Source organism: Taudactylus pleione, unplaced genomic scaffold, assembly GCF_031769625.1.
Source record: "Taudactylus pleione unplaced genomic scaffold, aTauple2 ptg000033l, whole genome shotgun sequence".
NCBI classification, from domain to species: domain Eukaryota; kingdom Metazoa; phylum Chordata; class Amphibia; order Anura; family Myobatrachidae; genus Taudactylus; species Taudactylus pleione.
Genome location: NW_028284435.1, coordinates 523,905 through 549,871, shown reverse-complemented (window position 1 = coordinate 549,871; position 25,967 = coordinate 523,905). Strand labels below are relative to the sequence as shown.

The 25,967-nt window shown below is 41.2% G+C and overlaps 1 protein-coding gene across 1 annotated transcript in view; it reads right to left on the bottom strand.

Moving 5' to 3' along the window:
- The window catches only part of BMP2K (BMP2 inducible kinase), a 191,430-nt gene that overhangs the window by 92,535 nt on the left and 72,928 nt on the right, over positions 1–25,967 (bottom strand). Inside the window, exon 2 of the mRNA XM_088452122.1 lies at positions 21,008–21,126. Within this exon, the coding sequence (XP_088308248.1) occupies positions 21,008–21,126 (119 nt within the window). The remainder of the gene's footprint in view (positions 1–21,007; positions 21,127–25,967) is intronic.

Below are 25,967 nucleotides of genomic sequence, written 5' to 3'. Positions count from 1 at the left end.
ACCTGAGAAAACTGTAGGAGTCTGCCTCCAACCCTGAGACCCCCCAAGGGGAGGCCAGCCCCATCAGGCAGTGGGCTTACCGTCCAGCTTGGAAGCAGGACGCTTGGCTGACCAGGACTTCTTTATCTGCCGTCTCCTGTGGGAATTATCCTGTCTATAGGAAGACTGTTCCGTTGCCCTACCCTGTGGGCGAAAGGACCGAGCTGATGACTCCCTATACTTAGGAAAAAGTCGCAGATGGCAACCCCGCAGATTTAGACTTCGCCAGAGAAGACACTGTCATCCAGTATCCAATATTGTGAGAAATTACATCATCCGCACATGTACTAGTTCTCCTGAAAAAAGTCCTGTATATATACTGATTTTCCCCTTATATATCAGATCATTTTAATAGTTTAAATATATTCAAATATGAAGCAGGGGGTGCTATCTTTCAACAAAGAATGGATTACATCAAAACTAAAAAAAGTTGTTCTTTGATGCACTTAAGTTAAATCATAACCTTTATTGTTTATTAATAAAATATTAGTAATTTAATACAGTGAAATACAAAAAGATAGAATAGTGTTCTTAGAAATAAATTAGTGTAAATAAAATATAACTATTGGCCGTTAGGAGCCTCACTTATTAACCTATATTGCTATTAATTATAATGTTCTTAGTATTTTCACACTGAGTTGATGTACATATATATTTTAACTGAGTAGTCCTGTATATAAATATTATTTTTCCAATTAAACTATCTATTCCTGTTTCTCTATAGTTATATTCCTCACAGATACCATGTGTAGAAAAAAAACAGTGTGTCAAATGTATCAAAAAGTGGATACTTGGTGTTTCTTATATTGGATTGTTAACAGGAATAGTATTAAATTGTTCAAGTGGTTGTCTAACATAGAAAAATCATACTACATCTGAAGTCTACATAATAATGTTTCTATCAACATTGTGAAGCATTACACATGAGATTAAGCGGGATAATATGGAGATGGGTTCTGCTATGTATTTCTGAATAGCTATACTATATACAGCCAGGTGCATAAATATTGGGATATTGACAGAATTTTCATATTTTGGCCTCTATCCACCACCACAATGGCTTTGAAATGAAACAAACAATATGTGATTTAACTGCAGACTTTCAGATTTAATTTGAGGTTAATTACATCCAAATCAGGTGAACGGTGTAGGAATTACAATGGTTTCTATATGTGCCTCCCACTTTTTAATGGGCCAAAAGTAATGGGACAAACTAAACAATCCTAAATCTAACTTTCACTTTTTAATACTTTGTTGCAAATCCTTTGCAGGTAATTACAGCCTGAAGTCTGGAATGCATGGACATCACCAGATGCTGGGTTTCATCCCTGGTGATGCTCTGCCAGGCCTCTATAGCAAATGTCTTCAGTTCCTGCTTGTTCTTGGGGCATTTTCCCTTCAGTTTTGTCTTCATCAAGTGAAATGCATGCTCAATCGGATTCAGGTCAGGGGATTGACTTCACCATTGCATAAATTCCACTTTTTAGCCTTAAAAAAACTCTTTGGTTGCTTTTGCAGTATGCTTCGGGTCATTGTCCATCTGCACTGTGAAGCGCCGTCAAATGAGTTCTGAAGCATTTGACTGAACATGAGCATTTAATATTCCCCGAAACACTTCAGAATTCATTCTGCTGCTTTTGTCAGCAGTCACATCATTAATAAATACAAGGGAACCAGTTCCATTGGCAGCCATACATGCCCACGCCATTACACTACCACCACCATGCTTCACTGATTAGGTGGTATGTTTTGGATCATGAGCAGTTCATTTCCTTCTCCATACTCTTCTCTTCCCATCACTCTGTGATGGCTTTTTTAGATGTTGTTTGGCAAACTAATCTGGTCTTCCTGTTTTTGTGGCTCACCAATGGTTTACATCTTGTGGTGAACCCTCTATATTCACTCTTGTGAAGTCTTCTCTTGATTGTTGACTTAGACACATATACACCTACCTCCTGGAGAGTGTTCTTGATTTGGCCAACTGTTGTGAAGGGGTTTTTCTTCACCAGGGAAATAATTCTTCTTTCATCCACCACAGTTGTTTTCCGTGGTCTTCCGGGTCTTTTGGTGTTGCTGAGCTCTCTGGTGCATTCTTTCTTTTTAAGAATGTTCCAAACAGTTGATTTGACCACACCTAATGTTTTTGCTATCTCTCTGATGGGTTTGTTTTGATTTTTCAGCCTAATGATGGCTTGCTTCACTGATAGTGATAGCTCTTTGGATCTCATATTGAGAGTCGACAGCAACTGATTCCAAATGCCACACCTAGAATCAATTCCAGACGTTTCACCTGCTTAATTGATAATGAAATAACGAGGGAATAGCCCACACCTGTCCATGAAATAGCTTTTCAGTTGACAGTCCCATTACTTTTGGCCCCTTAAAAAGTGGGAGGCACATATAGAAACCGTTGTAATTCCTACACCGTTCACCTGATTTGGATGTAATTACCCTCAAATTAAATCTGAAAGTCTGCAGTTAAAGCACATCTTGCTTGTTTCATTTCAAAGCCATTGTGGTGGTGAACAGTGGCCAAAATATGAAAATTCTGTCAATGTCCCAATATTTATGCACCTGACTGTATCTGAGTTTGATGAGGAGGTTGGATCAGAATCCTGAGGTAATGTCTGAAGAGAACCTCTCTTATGCCCCTGCCTCTTTACTGCCACTGGTCTATCCATCTGCAACTGCTGAGGGGCTATAGACGGCAGCATACTATAACTAGAGAGAGCAGCAGAAGACTCATCAAACAGGGATTCATAGGGGACATGTACGTAGAAGGATGCAACTGCTGTGGGTATCCCACAGTAGGAGGCAATATCGTGGTAGGAGCAAGAGACGCTGCGACCTTGTCCACCATATGCAACAAAACCTGCAACCAAGATGCCACCCAAGATGGCTCTTGTGTAGGTGCAGGTATACCAGATAGGAAAGGTGGCTGTTTACAACAGGTGCTACACAATCCATCCTGCAAAAAATCCTGTTCAGACATGCCTGCCAAACAGGATTTACATGACTTGAGCACCGGAGGCTCAACCTTCTCACCTTTTCCCTCAGACATGCCAAATGATTGGTATAAGGTGTACAGTACAAATGCAATCTGACCCACTTCACATATGAAAAACCCCACACACCTTTTCAGAGGAATGAGGAGAAACACAGTGATAGATATACCTGACAGTTTTGAAAACAAAAGACAGTGTATATACAGCAGCTAGCATGAAAGTCACATACAATGCAAAAATATAAACATTGCTATTGCAAATTAACTCTGAATCAACTGACCAGCCCCTCCGGGGTATTGGCAGGATATAGAGCACTATATACCATACCCAGAGGAGAGGTATACAGGGAGACAGACCAGACCTCCGAGACAACCCGCCTGCAGCAGTAAGTACAACTGTGAACTGCGAGGTGGTCAGAAGAAGCAACCTAGAGGCAAGAATCGTCAGGGGAAGAGCCGCCGGGGGAGTGCCAATTTTGACGGCACGGGTACGCTGGCCTCACAGTAGTAAAACCTATCTAGTGCGTCTACTACCCATCCTCGGCGACGGACGATATAGCCCTACCATCTTAGCGAGTACACGTTACACGAGGCCTTCACCCGCAGCAGTCTCTGTTGCGTCTCCTACACCAGAGGCCTGGACTGCGTCGCGCACAATTCCCCTCACGAGGAATCGCTTACCTGCCATCTCCGTGAATCTGTTTGCAGTCCGGACCCCAGTGAGTCTGCTAGCTAAGCCTCACTGAGGCCCGCCGAAATCCCCAGGGCATATAGCAGTACTGGCGTTTGGGCATCGGCGGAGGTAGATGGAGTCGCAGTATCTGACGTCCTATTCGGTGCTAGTACTGCTCGACTCATAAGTTCAAAAAACTAAGGTAAATCATAAAAGAAAAAGCCTGGGACTGCCTAGACTGTCCAGCTGTGTCTGGATACAAAAAAAACTGGATACCTGTGGAGCCGGGGTATATAGGGAGGAGGACCAGTGCATGCTGGGAGCTTTAAAGCTGCAGCTGTTTGGTGCAATGGATCTCTCCAACTACACACCCCCAAGGTAGATTCTGTGGACCTTATGGACCCTGAAGAAGAAAGATACTTATTTGTTACAATAGTATTAGCAACTTGATTTTTTAACTGATATCCTTTTCAAATACAATCCATCAGCACAGCAATGAATGAAGGCTGATTAGCGGGATGCAGTCTTTAGTTCATATGAATATGCATCTAAAAGCACGCTGATTTGATAAGTAAACTGCCATATGCGAGTAATCCATGCTCACTGGCGTCCCAGAGATGCACTTGTGAGCCTCCAGTCCAAGTTGATTTCAGCCACAGTTCCAGTCAAGGATTAAAGTTCTCTAAGTAATAGTAAGGGGAGGAAAAGCACATGGTGCAAGAGGGCCCTGCTCATGAGAGTTTATATTCTAAAGGGTAGAGATATACAGGGGTGAAACAGATTTGGTAGAGAGTGAGCATGGTCATGGGAAGTAGTAATCAATTGGCAGAAGAGGTGGCATTCATTAGCGGAGCGAAGAGGGCAGACAGGAGTGTAAAGGGAGATAAGGTCAAAGATGTAACTGGGAGAGGAATGTGTGAGGGCTTTGTAAGGGAATGTGAAAAGCTTGAATTGGGTTCTGAAAGGGAAGGGCAGCCAGTGCAGGGCTTGTAGGAGAGGGGAGACAGATCTAGTACGTTTGGAGAGGCAGTAGCATTGAGGATAGATTGGAGTGGAGAGAGGTGGGAATCAGGGAGGCCAGATAGGAGGAGGTTATAGTAGTAAAGTCTAGTGATGACCAGTGAGTGGATAAGGGTCTTGGTAGCATCCAGAATGAGAAAGGGTCTGATCCTGGAAATATTTTAGAGATGGAAACGAAAGGACTGAAGACAATCAGAAGAGGACAGTATCACGTAGACCAAGGGAGTAAATGATTTGCAGGAGGAGAGTGTAGCCCACAGTATCAAAAGCATTAGAGAGGTAGAGAAGAACGAGAAGAGAGAAATCTCCCTTGGACTTGGCAGCAAAGAGGTCATTGTTGACTTTCGTCAGGGCAGTTTCAGTGGAGTGGAGAGTGCGAAAGCCAGAGGAAAGAAAATAGGTAAGGTGGTTTGGAAGCAGAAGGGAAGAGAGATGGGTCAGTAGTTGGAGAGAGTGTTTGGATAAAGGGTAGGTGTGAGGAAAAATCTGTGATGTTGGAGCTCGAGAGTTGCTGGAAAACAGGTGAAAACGCCGGCCTTGTATCTATCGCTCAGAACTGAAATGCCACTTAAGACCGCTTCTAACAATCTTCAGTTGTCTGTTGGGGGAAGGAGTAGGCTGGTAACATTTAAGGAATAGGCTATAATGCAAATCAAGGCTTAATTGTTGGCCACTTATTAGGAATAAAACCTGGCGCACGAAAGGTGATTTTTACAGACTGTTAAAAATCATATTTATAGTTGTAAACGATAACTTTTCACATTTTCTCTATTTGTAATGGTCAATAAGACAGAATGAGATGCAGTTTTAAAATAGAACAAACTTTATAAATGAAGAGGCTATTAGAATAAACAGATATTTAAAGTTAAAGAAATTATTAGACTAAAAATTGGACATAACACCAAAATATATCAGTAAATAGACTGCCAACATTTAATATAACAGTGTTACTATAATCCGTTAAAAACATGGATTCTCCTTCCTGACAGTCTGGACATTTACAAAACTTGCTCAGATCTGGAAGTTCATTGTTTTTATAGTGACTCTATGTTAAAAGGTTTCCTTTGTCAAAAATCAAACGATTTATGAATTTTGCAAACAAAAGAAGGTCAAAAGTACATGTTAACAGAAAATACCTTAGCTACACTATGATCTGAATGTTATTGTAATAGGAAACCCTTACATCTGTTTCATAAGAGTTATGTACAGTGCATATGTGATTTAGCAATTAGGGAGTCACATGAAGTATATGGTTTCCTGCTAGCATAGTAAGATATGTGCTGACCTGACATTGCAGCTAACAATGATCCGACTGGATGACTCAATGTGGGGAGAGAAAACCTTCAAACTGAAAATAATCAGATGGTTTTAATATATTAATTTAAAGACATCTAAAAACTAAATATAAAACATAATAGTGAAAGGAAGTACTCAAATAATACTTAATTCCCACTGTCAATCTGTTACAAATATTATAAAAAACGATATCCTACAGCCATTAACGGAGGCTGCTGACAAAAAAAAAAAAAAAAAAGTAATTCACAGGAGGAAAAAGAACAGCCTTATCATCCAATATCCATAGCCCAGGTCATACTGCCTACTCTCAAAGATTCTGATCCCAAGTTGAGAGACTAAAAAATAAAAGAAAATTTGCACCTTGGCAAAACCATGCTGCACTGCAAGTGAGGAGATTTAAAATGTTCAGATAGATTTAGGATCGAGAGGAGCGTGTTCAAACACATCTTAAAGAGCAGTGTAAAAGTAAAGCTGACCAGCATTTGTGGGCTACATGCAAAGACAGCTATTATTTACCCTACATGGCAGTATATGGAGGTGCTCAGATTACCGTGCGGTCAATAATCCTCTCCTCCATGTCTTGTGGTCAGCTGCACAATTATGCAATCTATGGCCATCTTAAGGGAGCTATTTGTCAAGTATTTTTTCATAAAATTATGCAGATTAATGCAGGACATGATTTCAAAGAAATCTCCTGCAGAAGGCTAATTAGCTCTGCAGAATGCACTCCCCATTATTATCAATGGGGACTACAATCAGACATTGATGTAACAAACTCAGAAAAGTCAAGCTTTTCAGAGTTTGGCCCCATAGGTTTACGCCATCCCTCTCCCGCAGCCTCCAGTCGGCTCCCGATTCTGGCACTGTGCACATGTGCACTGTCAGAATTCTTCGGAGGAGTCTTTCACAAAAGTGAAAGACTCCTCCAATATGCAGAGGATGTAACTTGCAGGAACAGTGGTAGCGGCAACCACTGTCCCTGCGAGTTACAGTTAGTACACAGTGGGGATATTTTCATTGAAAATGAAAATATCTACCTCAGCAGTGCCGCGATTATTAATACATAGGCCCTCAAGTCTTATGCCGCCATATTTTATCTTAATTTCCTACTCGCAAAAATGCGGGCGTCCGACGTCGAGAGACGCGGCACCACGCGCTTCTACAGACCAGCCGGGACTGCCGTTACAAGAAGAAGCCCCAGAGTAGAGTAAGAATAGGGACAGTCATTACCACAAATGGACTTTTACCAGGCGGACTGCTCATACCTCTCCCGAGGTCCGCTCCTTATATTACCAAAAAAGGCTATAAACATCAAAAAGCACTATTTAAGTGCGCTCTTATATGCTTCATTTGCTTTATTTTAACCACTGCACCTTCCCACATCCACATATATTATGATTCTCATACACTATTTATTTTTTATTTAATTCTAAATTAATTTTTCTTAACTTTTCCTAACTTAGACCATCACCTATCCCTCACCCCTTTTTCATAGCGCTCAAAATAATTTCTATGTACTGAAGTTCCTGTGAAGCAAGGGCCTGATTCAGACCCGCTAGCGAGCGCTGAGCGCTCGCAAGCGGGTCGATGGTGCCCTAGTGCGCATGCGCACGACGGAGGGAGCTCCGTCGTGCGCATGCGCGAGACCCGCATAGCGACGGCCAAGCCGTCGCTATGGGTCTCGCACCAAAGGGGGCATGCTGTCGATGGTGAGTGACAGCACGCCCCCTTTGGTGGGCGTGCCGGGAGCGTTGCTGCCCAGACAGAGGCATTCCCATGGGAACGCCTACCGTCTGGGGCCGGCCCCACTGACATCACCATCTTTTTGGCCGCTCGCATAAGCTGTGGGTGGTAACCCACAGCTATGCGAGCGGCCAGGAGGCCGCTCCAATTTTAGGTAGGAGGGCCCTGATTCAGAGCGAGCGCTCTTGTCAGAGCGTCCGGCTCTGAATCAGGCCCTAAGTTCTGATTAGCTCCATGGCAGCACAATTAACCCATCTTACATCTACTTCACATTTTATATAATATTTGAGATTTACATGGGAGTGGAAATATGAATCTGCTATACCCTATGCTTGCCTAGATTGCTACATCCTGCAGAAAGCATTTCTGTCAAGTGGTCCATACACGGTGCGATATGCACCATGTATGACGACGGCCGATCCGATGTCAGACACATCACGCGGACCCCACACAGATCTCCCGATATGCCGGCACCTCCCTCCCTCACCCGCATAGCGCAACATGGGGTCATACATCGCATCCCCTAATCGAGTAAATTTTCCATAAGTTCTGGGGATACGATGTACGACCCCACGGGAGCGTACACGGGGCAATATCATGCCCATACACTGTACGATATAGCAGCTATATCGTGCCAATCCGTCGGATCGGCTACTATATCGCACCGTGTATAACCGGCTTTACATAGAATATTTGTTCAAGTCACAACCAGTGACAGATTCCAGACACATTCCAGAGCAAGTCAATAGAACTATCTATCTAAAAAACATAATCTTTACATACAGCACATGAAAAGAGAAAAATGAGCTTCATGTTTCCACAGAAATAAATTTGCACTTTAGATCCAGCTTTTCATATTCTAATTTCAATTTGAATATTGTATTTCTTTTTAATTTAATGTTGTGTTACCTTGAATAACAACGTAATATTGCAAAGTAAAAACAATCTATAAGTCTACAACATTGAATTTAAATATGAAAAATAGCATGTGTTTCTTATATTTAGGGGAATTCTGTTAGGAGCAAGAAGGGTGAGGTGCCATTGCAACGGTGTACAAACGCCGGCAACTGAACTCTCCATTCTCGCAGCCAGATCTGTTCCTGGACCAGTGGATTTTTACTGAGCCCTATGGGGCTATGAACAAAAATCTGCGAATCCAGTGATACCGTAGTTGCGCCTAATTGAAATGACCCCTATGTACACTAAACAATTGCAAAGACAGGATGGCAGTGAACCATTCCAACAAACAAACTACATGGCGACCTTTACATTGGTCCTGGTGAAGAGTTCCTACTGCATATTAAATGCCATTAACCTACATCCTCAGATCACTTTCCTACACTTGACCAATACATGATCAAAGTTTTATTTTAATTTTATTTAATTTGAAACATACTAAAATAACATTAGTGCAGTGCTGAGAAATACGCTGAGAAATGCTCTAAAACTTGACAGTAAAAGAGCAGCAAAGTTTTAATAAACAATTAACACAATCACATTGCATACAGTATACATTTACAGACCACAGAATTGGACTTCCACTTAAGGGTCACTGTCTTATGAGTAATCATCCAATAACAACAAGATCTTGCATTAACAAAGAGTGAACTAAAATTACCACTTAATCAAAAAACAAATATTTAGATATGAATAATGAAGGTAAAACAAACTGCAGCCAAGTAAATGTAAAGTACTACCTACATCATGTAGGACATGAATAGATATGTGCATGAATACAATGAATTGGACGTATAGGGAATGACCTCCGGACCTATGCCCGGTGGTTCAAATACAGACAGTGGATGCCCGACGGAGGAGATCCCGACAAGGTAAGAATTTAAACTATCCCTAACCCTCTCCCCCCCCTAACCTCCTCCCGGGGGTTCCTAACCCTAACCTCCCCTTCTCCTAGCCTAACCCTAACCTCCCGGGGGTGGGGGGTGGTGCCTAACCCCAAGTCCCCCGGGAGCCCCAAAACCTAACCCCCCGCCCAGCTTACCTTCGATCCCTATGCCGAGCGTCGGGCTCCCAGTGTAGGGATAATGACAGGCAGGGCTGCCAGAGATTGTGGGGCCCGGTACTGACAAAATAGGTAGGGCCGTACCCCCCCCACCCCCTTGGAGGTATGAGGCTGAAGTAGTCGGAGCAGTGGATAATGTGGGTGGAGCATCAATTAGTAAGTAGACCAGTTTAAAAATTCTCAAAGTTTGGGCTGTGGGGGCAGTTGTTAGGGAAGGCTGGACTAGGGGGGGGCAAAGGGCAGAGAAGGCCAGCTGGACTAGGGGAGGGGCAAGGCAGGCTGGTTGGACTGGGGGGGGGATGCAGGAAAGGCTGGACTGGGGAAGGGCAGGGCAGACAGGCTGGCTTGCTGGACAAGGGGGGCGGGGGCACAGAGATGGCTGGTTGGACTGGGGGAGGGGTGTAGGGAAGGCTGGCTGGACCTGGGAAGGACAGTGCAGGGAAGGATGGCTGGACTAGAGAGGGGGGCACAGGGCAGGGTCAGCATACCTGGTTTCTTCGTAAAACTAACACTGGTGGCATTTCCTGAGGGGGCCCAAGCGGCAACGGTGCAGAATGCACGGATGGCAGGTACTAGCAGGGAGAAAAGGCATCAGTGCAGCGGCATTTGAAATATGTGAGCTGTGAGTGGCTCACGGCCCAGCGGCTGGCTCCATTCGTCAAATGCAGCCGATGGTCTTTCTCTCTGCCGCCCGTGCATTCCTCACTGCTGCCAGCCTTGCTTAGAGGTATTTGATACCAGAGTACCAAATCAGCTTCTGACCGCAAGATCTCTGCTCTCTTTGTCTATACTGCACCCACAGAGACAACGGTATCAATCCTGCTGCCGACCCCTTGACCCTGATAACTACAGATTATGCTTACTAAAACCATTCAGGTACTAGCCATAGGGATCCGATCCATGACAATGAGTGTGAACTCTCTTCTGGACAGACCTCTTGCAGATAAAGTCCCCCCTCCCCCCCTGATGACAGGCGTCGGTATTTCGACGCCTGTCATTAGTCCCCTGTCGGGATGAGACAGTCGGGAGGCTGGCAGTCGGCACTGCGACAGTCGGCTTCCCGACTGCATCCCGTCGTACTGTATATGTATTTCTTACATACTGTACCACAATTTAAGGAAAACTTTAAATGGTCAATAAAACTATCTAGTCTACATATGCTTTGCTAGTATTTTTTTGAGCTACATTATGTTGCAACAATTACAGGGACAGACTTTTTCATTAGGAATAGGTAAAAGATCTGTTAACATGCAACATCACAGGCTGATATTATAGTCACAAGTTCTGACATAAGGGGACAGAAGTGATCTGGGTTTCACAACAGCCAGATTATCTTTTTTCGCAGGAAACATCAGTGCACACGTCAATGTAATTTCCTGTTTGTTATCATGCATGGGGTAGAAATCCCTACAATAAGTCTTTTCCTAGGTGTCGAATTACTGGATGTCCCCCTAATCCCACCCATAATAGAAATATTTACGTTCCCCTGACCGTCACAGTGAGCACCTGGAGATACTCAGGTTGAGAACCACTGATGTAGAGGAGTATTAGGTTATTATACTGTACATGTCAAAATGCTGAGTGTGCATCATCATGATCATTTGAGCTATCATGAAATCATGTTCCCGCCTTTGTGCATAAATCCTGTCCGCGCCCTTGAGCATAAATCATGTCCCCGCTGTAGTCACGCCAAACAGCCCCACTTGGCTCGCCAGGTCCTTGCATCAAACATCTTTTTTTAATCTTTTCACCCGAAACTATGCCTTAGTCAAAATGCGGACACATTGTGACTAAGGACAAATCTGTACAGTACAATGTGTTAACATACTTTGGGGAATTATCCCAGATATATTTTCGGGGGCAAAAAAACAGATTTTTTCGCCCAGTTTTTTCTATCTTGGTATCCTATTTATCCGGCTGAACAAATAAGATTTTTCGGGAGAAACACTTAGTATCCGTGATAAGTTCACGGGCCTATGTGTTTTCGCCATTGCAGTGGTGAAAACACTGCACTTTTCGTAGATAATGGATCCCCTAGGGCTATCCGAAATTTGAACACCCAAGCAATGTTCAGAGCTAAATGGATACTGCCCATTGTGAGCATCAACAACATACCATCTCTGTGTAGTGGAGCTATTCACAGCAGCAGTTTTTCAAGTACCTCAAATAAAAAAATATTCAACAGAGCGTGATGCCGAATTAACAAGTTTTACGATTTTCGGTGGAACAGATTAATGACAATAACAATTCCCGGAAATTTTTATTGTTTAGGCAAGTAAAGGTTATATGTTCAACAGGAAACAGTATCCAACGATCAGCCCAATTCTTCCACCAATGACCAGTTTTACCTTGGATACAATTAGAGAGGCACAAATATAGTGTTGTTTAAGCCTTGTACCTCAAATAGATAAAAAAACTGGTAATCCAGATATATCTTTTGGACTTCTCAGCATAAAACTCCCCTCTTTAGGATCTCAGGAGTATTCCAGGACATAAAGGAAGTAGCATCAAATAAGATAAAAGTTTGTTTATCTTTAGTGCACCACTGTCCCTTGGCAGGAACCGCTGAGCTGACTACATGGTACACTACAGATAATCAAAGCTATTTCAATTTTTAGTATGGTTATTACCATTAGTCTGATCTGCTGATAATCTAAACAATTAATACTGTATTACACAATGTTGAGTTTATTTTTTATTTGAGGTACTCGATAAGCTTCTCTTGTGAATAGCTCCACTACACAAAGATGTTATGACATTGTACTGTTTACACTACTTTGAATGATTCTTAGGTGCCTCTAGGTTTTATTTAAGCATTGTTTTACTTATGTTCTGTACAAGTGTATTTTTGGTAAGACAGTCTCATCCAATAATAATTTTAGAAGTTTCACAATTTGAACACTACTTATCTAATTATTACATACTGAGTGATGTAACCATCTTCACACATACATACATACATACATATATATATATATACACACATATATACATACACATATATATATATACACACACACACACACACACACACACACACACACACACACACACACACACACACACACACATATATATATATATATATATATATATATATATATATAACGCATATATCCAGAAACACTCCTTTTTCTTCAATGATGAGAGTCTATCACCACCCAACTGTGGTGGGGGAATCCAGTCTATAAGTTTGCACTTTAAACTTGCCAATGGATGCTTCTTCTCCATAAAATGTCTGGCCACTGGTTTGTCTGTGGACTTAGTTTGAAGAGCAGCCCTAATTGAAGAACGATGGTTGGCCATACGATCACGGAACCTTCTTGTGGTCAGACCGACATAATAAAGCCCACAGGGACATATCAAGATATATATAAGATGATCTAAATTACAATGCAACCGATAATTAATTTTGATTTTACGGCCAATATGAGGATGCGGAAAAGTTGGACCTGTGATCATAGAACTACATGTCACACAATTGCCACAGGAGTAGGAACCGGGTTTTTTTGTCATCAGTTCTATCTTCGTACATTTATCCGTGGGAAATAGTGTTGGTCTCAATAATTGTTTCAAATTGGGGCCTCTTTTATAGGCCATCATCGGGGGACCCATTTTCTTGAACGGTAAAAGTGGGTCTGAAGTCAGGATAGGCCAGAATTTATTCAAGGATCTATTGATTTTATATGAACTACTATCAAACTTGGTGGTATAGATCATCCTATGTGATTTCTTAATTTCAGGTGAGGTCTCAGTGTTCTCTCTTGAAAAAATATTACGAGCTTTTGTTAAGCATCTGGATAAAGTTCCATGTGTGTATCCTCGATCCTTGAATTTGGAAGCCATCTCAACTAGCTGTAGTTCTCTCTCGTTTGAACTAGAGTTAATTCTCATCACCCTGAGAAATTGAGAAATAGGTAGATTTTCTTTCAGGGCAGGAAGATGTTGGCTTGATGGAAGCAACGTAAGGTTCCGATCCGTCTGTTTTCTGTATGATGACGTGGACAAACATCCATTATTAATCGAAATCATTACATCAAGGAAATTAATTGATTGGGCATCCACTTGACATATAAAACGGATCGGGGTGGCAAGTGCGTTTAAACTTGTAACCATTTCCATAAACGACTCCTTAGACCCACGCCATAAAAGGAAGATGTCATCGATGAAACGACAATAAAAAGTAATTCTGTTACCAAACTTAGGATAAATGTTCCGCTCCTCATAATGTGTCATATACAAATTTGCATAAGCGGGCGCCAAATTAGAGCCCATCGCTGTTCCGGCTAGTTGCATATAATATGTATCTTTGTATTTAAAGTGATTATATTTCAATACAAAAGCAGCAAGTTCCACAATAAATTCAGTGGGGGTATCAATATCAGGACTATTAGCAAGGGCATCTCTCATGATATTCAGACCATCTTGGTGTGGAATAACCGTATATAAGGAACTTACGTCCATGGTAGCAAGAAGAATGTCATCAGTGATATTATACACTGAACTAATTTTCTGCAAAAAGTCGCTTGTATCACGTATGTAGCTTGTACTATGCAGAACCAATGATTGAAGTTTACTATCAACAAATACCGCTAATGGTTGTAATACAGAACCAATAGCAGACACTATTGGTCTTCCTGGAGGACATGATAGAGATTTATGAATCTTCGGGAGCGTATACAAAATAGGACATTTTGGCATATCAACCGTGAGAAACCCCCATTCATCCTCATTAATCCAACGGTGTGTAAGAGCTTCACTCAAAAACGCATCTATTTTATGCTTAATGTCGGCAATGGGGTTCATGTCTAATCTAAGGTAGACATCACTGTCTGATAACTGTCTACATATTTCTGTGTCGTAGTCTACCCAATCTTGTACCACTATAGCACCTCCTTTGTCAGCCGATCTAATAACGATGTTAGGATTCCCTTTTAGTCGCTTTAACGCTGATAGCTCTTCCTTAGGTAAGTTTCTATATAATTTTGAAGATGGATCAACCACAATATGATTCTGTACCAACCTAAGATAAGTCTTAAGACTCGCATTTTGGGACTGAGGGTCAAAAACAGATTTTCTTTTGAATGAAGTCTTTTTAGATAAAGTCACAGTGTCATCAAAATATTCCTTCAATCTGAGGTTCCTTCCAAACTTATGTAAGTCAACAGTATGATTGAAGCTGCCATGTTGAAAGGTGGGTACAAAAGAAAGCCATCTAGATAATAAATTCATTTCTGCTTTATCTAAAGGGATTTTGGATAAATTAAAGACCACACTCACATCCATTTCCTGCGGGCGCGCCTCCTTGTATCCACCCCTCCTCGGGTGGGGTCTCTTAATCTTAGGTCTCTTTGTTCCTTGATACTCGGTTCTTGTCCAACACCTTGTTCTAAAAAATCGATATTCCTAGTAGATGGATATTGGCCATCAGTAAAGTCAGTATCCGAAGTAGAGTATGATGAACCGGATTCATGTGGATACAGAGGTGTCTGCCTTCTACGTTGATATTTACGTGGTTGACCACCTCGTGATTGGTTATTATCTCCTAAGAGCCACCTGTATACATGATGGTTTTGATAATCGGAGGCAACTGTAACTAATTTTTTACGTTTAAAGGACGTCAGATCTCTTCTATATGTTTCTATCTGATTTTTTAATCTATCTAACCAGTTTGTATTTTTATCATCCTTCAGGGTGGGTATAATAGTAATGTTGGCTTGTTCGATCTCACTCTTAACTTTCTGTAGTTCTCCATTTACCTCTTCAATAACCAATATAATAAGATCTAATGAACACTTATTAAGTATTGCACACCAGCGTGAACAGAATACAGGATTGGTTCTACCCAATGTGGGAATATTATGAATGCGGAATCCCCTGGGAATATGTTTACGTCTATGAAACTCAGACAAAAATTGACCATGTAATTGAAGGTCGACCTCCCTTCTTTGTAACTTCAATAGTCGATAAAATAAATCAGCCGAGGACTCTGCTGGCAAGGATTCGAAGTCCAATTTATCAAAAAGAACTTTGTCAATCTCCTCATCTGTAAAAGATATAGCTCCTGTTTCTGCTTGAGATAACAATTCTTCATCAAAAAAAGCAATACCACCTTGAGCCATTTTGAGTATTAATTATTTTAGATCACTTAAGAACTGTCACACAAAACACAATATTGAATGACGCGGTGGGTGTCAGTAAAGGTTACCGACCGAAGTCAATAACCAAAAATATATAGTCCAATATACTGCACTCACACCTTAAAAAGTTATATGTTCAGGGTGCTCTCCAAACCCTTGGGTTCCAAAATATAAGAAATATCTGTGAATTTCTCAGATGAAGGCACTCACTTAAAAATTATTGATTTTATTGAGACATTTTTCTTCAAAAAACTTTTAGACGTTAAAGTCAGACACCATATTTGGTTGTGTCGACGTTTCGGTCCAATTTATGACCTTTTTCAAGAATGAATATTGGACACTTACAGAAGGCACCCTGGCACATATCTCCATTATTTTTTGAGTGCCGGTTCACCCTTGGAATATATATATATATATATATATATATATATATATATGTATATGTGTATGTATATATATATATATATATATATATGTGTGTATATATATATATATATATATATATATATATGTGTGTATATATATATATATATATATATATGTGTGTATATATATATATATGTGTGTATATATATATATATATGTGTGTGTATATATATATATATATATATATATATATAACAAAGTCATCAATTGACGCAAAGCATTGGGCGTGGCCTATGACGTGGACATTTGTGACGACATCTGCTGTCTTCAGAGTCGGCGGTGGTCCGTGGGATTGATATCTAAACGTCTGCTGCTGTATATTAGCTGGAGCTGGAGGACCGTTCATGGCGAAGACTGCTGTTTTAAACTTAAATGTATGTGAGCTTTGAATTGAGTAAAGCAATTGTCTATCTTTTTATTCACAAGTGCGCTCTCCTTTTACTGTGCCCCAGCTCCCAGTAAATATGCTATATATGGATTTCTATCAAAGGACTTTTTGGGGCAAATTTGGATATATACTAATATATATATAGTTCACTCTAGCTCCGGCGGCAGGCAGGGCGCCGGAGCTAGAGAGGGCAACCTTGTGCGCGCGCCGAAGTCACGCGTGTGTCTCCAAAAGGGGGCGTGGTCATGAAAAGGGGGCATGTCTACAAGACTCGTCCCCTTTTCGTCATACTTGGGGGCTGCCCGGCGTGTCCGTAAGTGCCGGGCACGCCCCCAAGCGCTGCAGAAAGGGAGAATAGATGCCGGGCGCATGCGCCCGGCGTCTATTCTCCGGCGGTGAAAGGGTCACCGCCCTTTTCTCCACCCACGGGACCCTGCGTCCCGCGGGTGAGGACGGCACCCGCAGGCTGTGAGGGCAGGGTGCTTTTTGCCCTCCAGAAGGAGGGCAGGGCGCCGCGCCCCGCTAAAATAGCCTAGCGGGAACGCTAATATACATATACACACACATATACTGATTTCATAGGTAGTCTATTGGGACCAGGCATCTGACATAGAAATAGCAGTGGGACCAGTCATCTGACATAGAAATAGCAGTGCTGTAGGATTATACCGATTTCATAGGTATTTTGTTATTGATTAATATCTGCAAAAACCAGAGTGACTTAAGGTCATGCAATTCAACTATTTTTTAACTCCTAGATACATGGGATGCTGCTTAGGGTCTGTCCGTTTGTATTAGAATTTTATGACTTGTATCTGGTGTGGGTGAGGTTATTGGAGGTTGGGGTGTAATCAGTGACTACACATGTATGCTTCACTATATACCCAATAAGTTACAGGGCTGCATAGGTTTTTATTTCAAAGTGGTATTATATGCACAGCATAATTTAAAGAGTTAGACAAGAGTTAAACAGGAGGAACACAGGAGGACAACATTTAAAAGAGAACTCTTTACAACTTGAAAACAATTGAAAAGGATCTTCTGAGTTTCTGGATACCCTGCAACTCAGCCACCAGGTTTCATTATAACCTGAACACACCTTTTGCCAACAGCCTGCTTCAGCATTGCAAGAAACTACCAGTTGGATTGCTGCATTTTAATGTTTGAATGTATGTTTTTTGACCCTACACTGTTTATTATTCCTATACCACTGTCAATTTATCTCTACACCACTGTAGTATCTACCAATTTTAAACACCATCTCATCTATAAGAATGCTTTATCCTTAAAGTCCTGCAACTTTAACAGCTCTAAACTCATTTTGTTTATTATTTACTCTTGTAGCTGTGCCTTTACATCTACTAACACTGTTCTTCCTTTTATCTGATTTTTTAGACATTTTAACTGTACTATTCTTGTATCTCACTCTCATCACTCCTACTGCTGTTTTCTCTCATCTATACAATGTATCTTTTCTTCTACTCCCCCCTCACTCAGAAGCTACATAATATTTTCCTCTACCACCAATTCCCATTTCTTTTCTCCCTCCATAGTCTCCTCCACTTTCTCCTCTCCTCTATCTCCCTTCATCCCATCTAGTACCCTCCATCGCATCTCCCATAACTCATAAGCCCCAGCCCTTTCTTTTCTCCAAGTTATACCTCTTCTTCTCAACCCACACCACACTAAACCTCCAGCTTGCCCACCGCTATGCTGTCACTCTTCCTCACACATAAGCCCACCACATAGCCAAACTTTCCTTATCCCCCTGCTCTAAATCAATCTCAACCCCAAACTACAGCAACCCTAACAATCTCCTTCTCTCTACTCCCAACTCTGTTCCTCTCTCCTGTCTCCTCTGGAATGCCAGTCCTTTCTATAATCAACTGAAGGAGTTGAATATGAAGCCGTAATGGACAGGGACCAATCTCCTAGCCATCACCAAATCCTGGACTTACCCACCTGACACCACTTCTCCTGCAGCTATCTCCTTTGGGAGCCGCACATTCTTTCACACTCCCTGGCCTGGAGGTTGCCACAGGGTTGGGGTACTTCTATCATCTGGTCACTCCCCCCAACTCTTACCTTCTAAACTCTCCACTTCATTATTTGCATTCAATGCTCATATCAGTTGCGTTTTCCAACTTCCTCGAGTAGCTGACTTTCCTCGTCCCCCTGGCCTTAACTCAAAATTCCATGTTAACTTTGCTTCTTGGCTGCTAATCTTGAAATGGGCTCTCAAGACCCCTTTCTTCCTCAAAGCTTTCCAGCTCTCATCCTAACCCACTACTCCATGTTCCTTCCTCACAATCCAGTCCATCTGTTTCACCCCTGTTTGTCTGCCCCCTCCCCTTTAGAATGTAAGCTCTCACGAGCAGGGCCTTCTTCCCTCATGTGCTTCTCCTTCACTCCTACTTTAATTTACAGCAGCACCTAACCCTTGGTTGCTGACACCATGCTGCTTATTTAAGTGTTATGCAGCAATGTATAAATCGTGTATTTGTCCTGCATTGTTTCTACTGTTAATAACTATTTTTCCTGTGTGCTCATTTGTCTATGTACTTGTCTTGTGTGCTCATTTGTTTATGTATTTGTAAGGCGCTGTGGAACCTTTGTGGCGCCATATATAAAAGGATAATAATAATACATATACACACATATATATATATATATATATATATATATATATATATATATAATAATATATATATATAAATATATATATTTGCAATTGAACTTTGCATTACTAATACTTATATAGGACATAATTCTCTGAATGCCTTTGAGAGTCCAAGAATATCTCAAAATTTCATCTATAGTACAAAATATCCACAGTTTACTAGGAAAGACATAAAATACTTTTACTCTGAATCCTGCAACAAAGATGAATAAATCTAATGTTATTTATTCTGTATTGCAATAAAAACAAACTCCCACAGAAAAACAGGATACTATTTTTAAATGTTCTTTAATTTGTGCTGCTGCTTTGATGATCATGTCTGAGAAGCTTTGCCTTTGAAGAAATGACTGTAGTGTACATGGGGAGGAGTTTGTACTGTAGATGTCTGAGAAGTAAATTAAACCACTAGGATTTTACATTATATTGTTTAGGGTCTAAAAAGGATTTGAAGGTTTTGTATTAAAAAATAAATCTAAGTTATAAATTATATGATGCAAATTAAGGATATATTTTAAGTAGAATGCTCTGAAAAATATTTGATATGTCAGTGGAGGATCTTTAATATGTTCTTCACTATGCAGAGCCAATGTAGAAGAATGTTCATGCACAAATGTCACAAACAGGAATACCACTGAGTGAATGTTGTCTATAAAAGTGTGGCAGAGAACTGAATACGATCTTTTCAAACACAAGCACTAAAGACCCAAGTGGAGATGTATCAAGCTTTGGAAAGAAATAAAATATCAACCAATCAGCTTCTTACTGTCATTTTTCAAACTCAGCCTGTAAAATGACATAAGCTGATTGGTTGGCACTTTATTTCCATTTTATTTATCTCTCCAAGGATTGATACATCTCACCCGAATATAAACTGGATCTAACAGAAGTAGTAACTGGTCCCAATTCTCAGACCCGAGGCAGGGATTTCAGAAAGTGGGAGTGGGTTTACTGGAACAAAGCTAGGGATGGGCAAATAAGGGACAGATTTTCTGTGATTTGGGGAGGGGTTTAGGTGCATCACAAGAGTGATTATTTTTTATGATTATGCTTTTTTAAATGTTGGGCTGTATTATTACTATTAACTTCAGATTACACTAAACTTTAGTGCTGGTAGCAAAGGATCCCCATTAGATTCATCAGGGTTTTTAGAAATATAAATTAAATACTTTGCTTTTGCAATGGGAATAGCACAACTATTTTAAGTTTAGTGTTTAAAACAATCCTTTCCAGATCTGAGGTAGCAGAGCAGGGTCTAACCTGCATGCAACTGTGAAACTTATATAATTAGTATTCATTGACTTGAGAAAGCAACCATGAACAGAAGAATAGGATCATTTAAATAGTTATTTTTACCATATTTCTCAAATGTGTTTCATATACAGTTACTGAAGAATAAAAAAAAGTCCATAATAGTACTAAAAATGTGCTCAGCACATTGTACAGTTGGTTAATGTGGTCTAATCATTAATGTATAAAACTATGGACACTTAAGGATTAATAATTTGCAACTAAAGACAGATTAACCCAATCCTCTCCCTGTTTGATTTATCCATGCATAACTTCTTCTGTTAGACTTACCATAATAGTTATTTCTCTCTTGCAAATGTTAAGGTCAGGCACATTGTTAACGTACATTTTCTTCAAAGCACAACGCAGTCCACCATGAGTGCGAACCAGAAACACAGTTGAGAAGCCTCCTTAAAATGATAAAGATGGAAATAAATCAATAGTCTTTTAGCTAACCACATCTGATGAGACATTATTTAGGTATTGCATATTTTAAAAGACTGGACATGGTTATGCTATATTAGTGTGAAAAACATAATGCATGGGCATGCAGCCTAACCCTAATTTCCACCCATAGACTAACCCTAATCCTCCTGCCCGAAGCCCAAGCCTAATGTCGACATTCTGATATTCACATTTCACTGGTCTACTGAGAATTAAACTCTGGATATTGGTTTCTTCAAATTTATGCTGACATGCTGAAGATAGGAATGTGCATCTGTTGATAAGAGTTCTATGTGCCAGTTGTGGGAAGTGGCAGAGATGTATCAACAAATTTTGGAATGCAAGGAGATTGTTTTCATTCTCAGAAATATTGAGTAGAACCTCATTATGTGTCAAGAAATATTTAGTCTATTATTATTTAGTCTAATATTTAGGTCTGTGAGAAATACTGATAACCAATGAGATTAAAATTGGAATAACCTGATTCTTCAATTAATACACAGGAAAAAAAATTTTGCAACTGGAATCAGTCAAACTTCCCCCGAGATAAAAAGGCTAAGTGAGGAGATTTATTAGCCGCAGTATATTACCGCTGGCTAATTGATCCCCCGGGCTAATGCATTTAGCCCCCGAAGACTGCACGTATCAGGGAAGTGACCTAATTGCGGGACGTGTGGCCACGCTCCCCAAGTGAAAAAAAATCAGTGCTGTGCAGGCTGAGGAGGGGTGAGCAATCAGGTTGATAGCACCCGCACACCTCAGCACAGGGAGAGGTGGCTGCGGAGGGGTGGGGTAGGGCCCAGGCCCCTCCATCAAGCCCACGTAACTCACTCCCCTCTCAGCACCCCTGTTTATTGGGCATTTCTTTTCAGGAGCTCAGCAGGCTCTGAAAAAAAAAAAAAAACCTTATAGCTTTCTGTTTTTGGGCAGGCGCTGGCATTAACACATAGGACCAGTGAACTTATCACGAATCCTGTGTGTATTTGCTCGAAAACAGATATATTTTTTTTCAGGTGGTTAAGACGGGGTCTAATTGAATTCATGGGTTAAGATACGGTTTTATTTTTATACTGCAATTTAGATTTGAGGTTGGAGACTGCCCTCTCGAAACTGCAGGGCATAAACTGTTTACTTATCGCCCGACCAGCCTATGATTAAACAGTGTATTGCTGCGACCCGAGCAGTAATTAAAAGGCCTATCAAGCATGAAAAAGATCCAATACTTAGTGCTCAGATTTCGACTATCTGACATGCTGACAGCATCCAATAATGTTGCCATAATCTGACAGTGTACGGCAACAATACTGGATGTCAGCATGACTGATAATTGGTCTAACAGACATTTTAATCTGAAGGTGTATGCCCAGCATTAATCACTCTGTACCTTTTAAGTCTGCACCACATGCAGTGCAAAATGGTTTTGTGCATATGTAACGTTACATGCTTTTTTGCTTTGTTACCAACTCTGAATGAGCCCCTTCACATTCTTTGCATTTGCCATACAAAAACTAGCTTTAGTTTATTTTCTCTCATTCATAAATATTTGCTATATCTTCATGACCAACTATGTTGTTTGGTTCCTGCGAGTATCCAGGTCACTATGTCAAGTGAAGATAGTCTCCACCTGCTGATTATGCACTGTGGTGTCAGTGACAGCTGCACCCACCCCTACTATTAGGGCCATAGTTTTGCTACTATTGCATACTAAACTTTTTGCCAAACTTAGTCGGACATATATTCTGTGTAGAATTTATCAAAAATTGGAGATGGTCATTTGATGACTTCTGGTCCACTAGACATGGAATCCTTAACTCACTGGCTATCACTTGATGAAATAATATTTTAGTATGCAAACAAGAGACATATAAGGACAAAATATAAAAAGAGTCTAAATATCACATTTCTAGCTACTTGTTCCCAGGGGCCGCATAGCTCCAACCAGGAACTGTAAAACAGACATACAGTGGGGCAAAAAAGTATTTGGACAGCCACCGATTGTGCAAGTTGCTGCACTTTAAAAGATGAAAGAGGTCTGTAATTTCCATCATAGGTACACTTTAACTGTGAGAGACAGAATCAGAACAAAAAATTCTGGAAATCACATGATTTTTACACAATTTATTTGTAAATTCTTGCGAAAAATAAATATTTGAACACCTACTAACCAGCAAGAATTCTGGCTTTCACAGACTTGTTACTACTTCTTTAGGAAGCTCATCTATCCTCCACTCGTTACCTGTATTAATGGCACCTGTTTGAACTGGTTAACTGTATAAAAGACACCTGTCCACACCCTCAAACAGTCAGACTGCAACCTATTCACCATGGCCAAGACCAGAGAGCTGTCTAAGGACACCAGGGACAAAAATGTAGACCTGCAAAAGGCTGGGATGAGCTACTCGACAATAGGCTAGCAGCTTGGTGAGAAGAGATCAACTGTTGGCACAATTATTAAAGAATGGAAGAAATACAAGATCACTGACAATCTGCCTCGACCAGGGGCTACATGCAAGATCTCACCTTGTGGGGTATCAATGGTCTTGAGAATGGTGAGGGATCAGCCCAGAACTACATGGGGGGGACCTGGTCAATGACCTCAAGAGAGCTGGGACCACAGTCACAAAGGTTACCATTAGTAACACACTACGTCGTCATGGATTGAAATCCTGCAGCGCCCGAAAGGTCCCCCTGCTTAAGCCAGCACATGTCCAGGCCCGTCCGTGACCATCTGGATGATCCAGAGGAGGATTGGGAGAATGTCATGTGATCAGATGAGACCAAAATATAACTTTTTGGTATAAACTCCACACGCCGTGTTTGGAGGGAGAATGATGAGTGGCATCCCAAAAATGCCATACCCACTGTTTAGCATGGGGGTGGAAACATCATGCTTTGGGGATGCTTTTCTGCAAAGGGGACAGGACGACTGATCCGTATTACGGAGAGGATGTATCGTGACATTTTGGGAAAAAACCTCCTTCCCTCAGTAAGAGCATTGAAGATGCAACGTGGCTGGGTCTACCAGCATGACAATGACCCCAAACACACCGTCCGGACAACTAAGGAGTGGCTCCGTAAGAAGCATTTCATATCCCACATAACAAAACCTTTTTAAATCTAGTTGTATAAAACATTTTTGTAAAAATTTAAAATTTTGAGATCTTATGCTGGGCATACACTGCCAGATAAAATGTCTGTCAGACCTACAGACATTTTATCTGGCCGGCTGCCAGCCGCAGATGTCCGCGGCATACACTGTGAGAGAAATCTCACAGTGTATAGCCCGACATCTGCGCTCCGCCCCCGGGGGAGGAGACATTTCCCTGTTCCTTCCATAGGAAGGAACACAGGAAATGTCTGTCGGCTGCGCTGGGCATAGACTGCCCGATGCGGCCGATAGTTTACCGGGTAATATCGCATCGGACGGGCATGCTGGACAATCCAGCATGCCCGATCGAGCAATATTTAACCCTCGGTCGCCCCCCCCACGCTACAATTATCGCGGCGATCCGCCGGTATCGGGCGGATCGTCCCGATAATTGTAGCGTGTATGGCCAGCATTAGTCCATGTTTCAACTACTTTGTAACCACATTTATTTGTTTTGTTTAGTTCTTAAATCGTTATCAGGAATACTGCCGACCCAGCAGTCACAAAATACTGTGCCTCAGTCATCTGGCTTATGCACGAGTGAAACTGGGTTACTTTTCTGAAAGGAGCCATCCTTTCACTCAATACAAGAATGTCTATTCATCTCAAAGAGAACATGTGATAAAGGGGCTGAGAGCTTATTTGTTGTGTTCACAACATGCTACAACTGTCCTTAGCAGCTTCACAGCATGTCTGTAAGGTAATACATTACTTGTGTGTGAAGCAACGGATACATTGTCAGGATGACATTACACATATTAGGATGGGAGTACACATACGTTTTGCGATTTTGTGTACTAGAAAAGGCAAAATAAATCTAAAAAGGTGAACAACAACTTAAAAGAATAAACACTTCGGTGCAGTACAAAAGATCAATATGCTATGTTTCCCTTACATTTGCATTGCAGGGCCTATACAGAAACATTTAGACCGGCTCAAACATGGCTAAATCTGTAATGCAGGGATGGGGAACCTCTGGCCCGGGGGCTGTATAAGGCCCTCGGAATCATGTCGTCTGGCCCTCTGAGCTTTTTTCTGCTAGCCTCATCTGGATAGCAGCCTAGATTGGCACACTGCAGCCAGAATCTATGCAACAATGCTGCCTGGAGCGTCCTTAGGACACTTCAGACTGTCACACCACTGCCGTTACAGCTGAGGATGCTCCGGGCATTGCTGTAATCACCGGTTATTGTGAACCCCCCCCCCATGTGATGTCACACGAAGGGGGCATGGCCTGCAGCGGGCCCGCGAATAATGTTATATATATCAAAATGGCCCTCAGCAGAAAAAAGGTTCCCCATCCTAGTTGTAAAGGAACAAATGTTTCTTATACTCAATAAATTCAGTTTAATTTTTGTGTCAATGCATCATCCAACTGGTTCAAGAATCTATAGGAGGTTGGTTTGAGCACTTCTAATTGTGTCTAAAGAAAAACAGGTTTCCTGACAACATAGAACGTTGTTATGCACTGTTTGTGTACTGAAATTAAATTCATTTATGTTTCATATACACCTTATACAATCAGCCTGAAGGTAATTTTATACAATATTTTTAATAACACTGCACAACAATGAAACTGTTTCCGATGTGAAAATAGTTACTTCTAATTGATTTCAGCATGCAAAGAATGAATATGACATTTAAATTCTCAGTTACCTC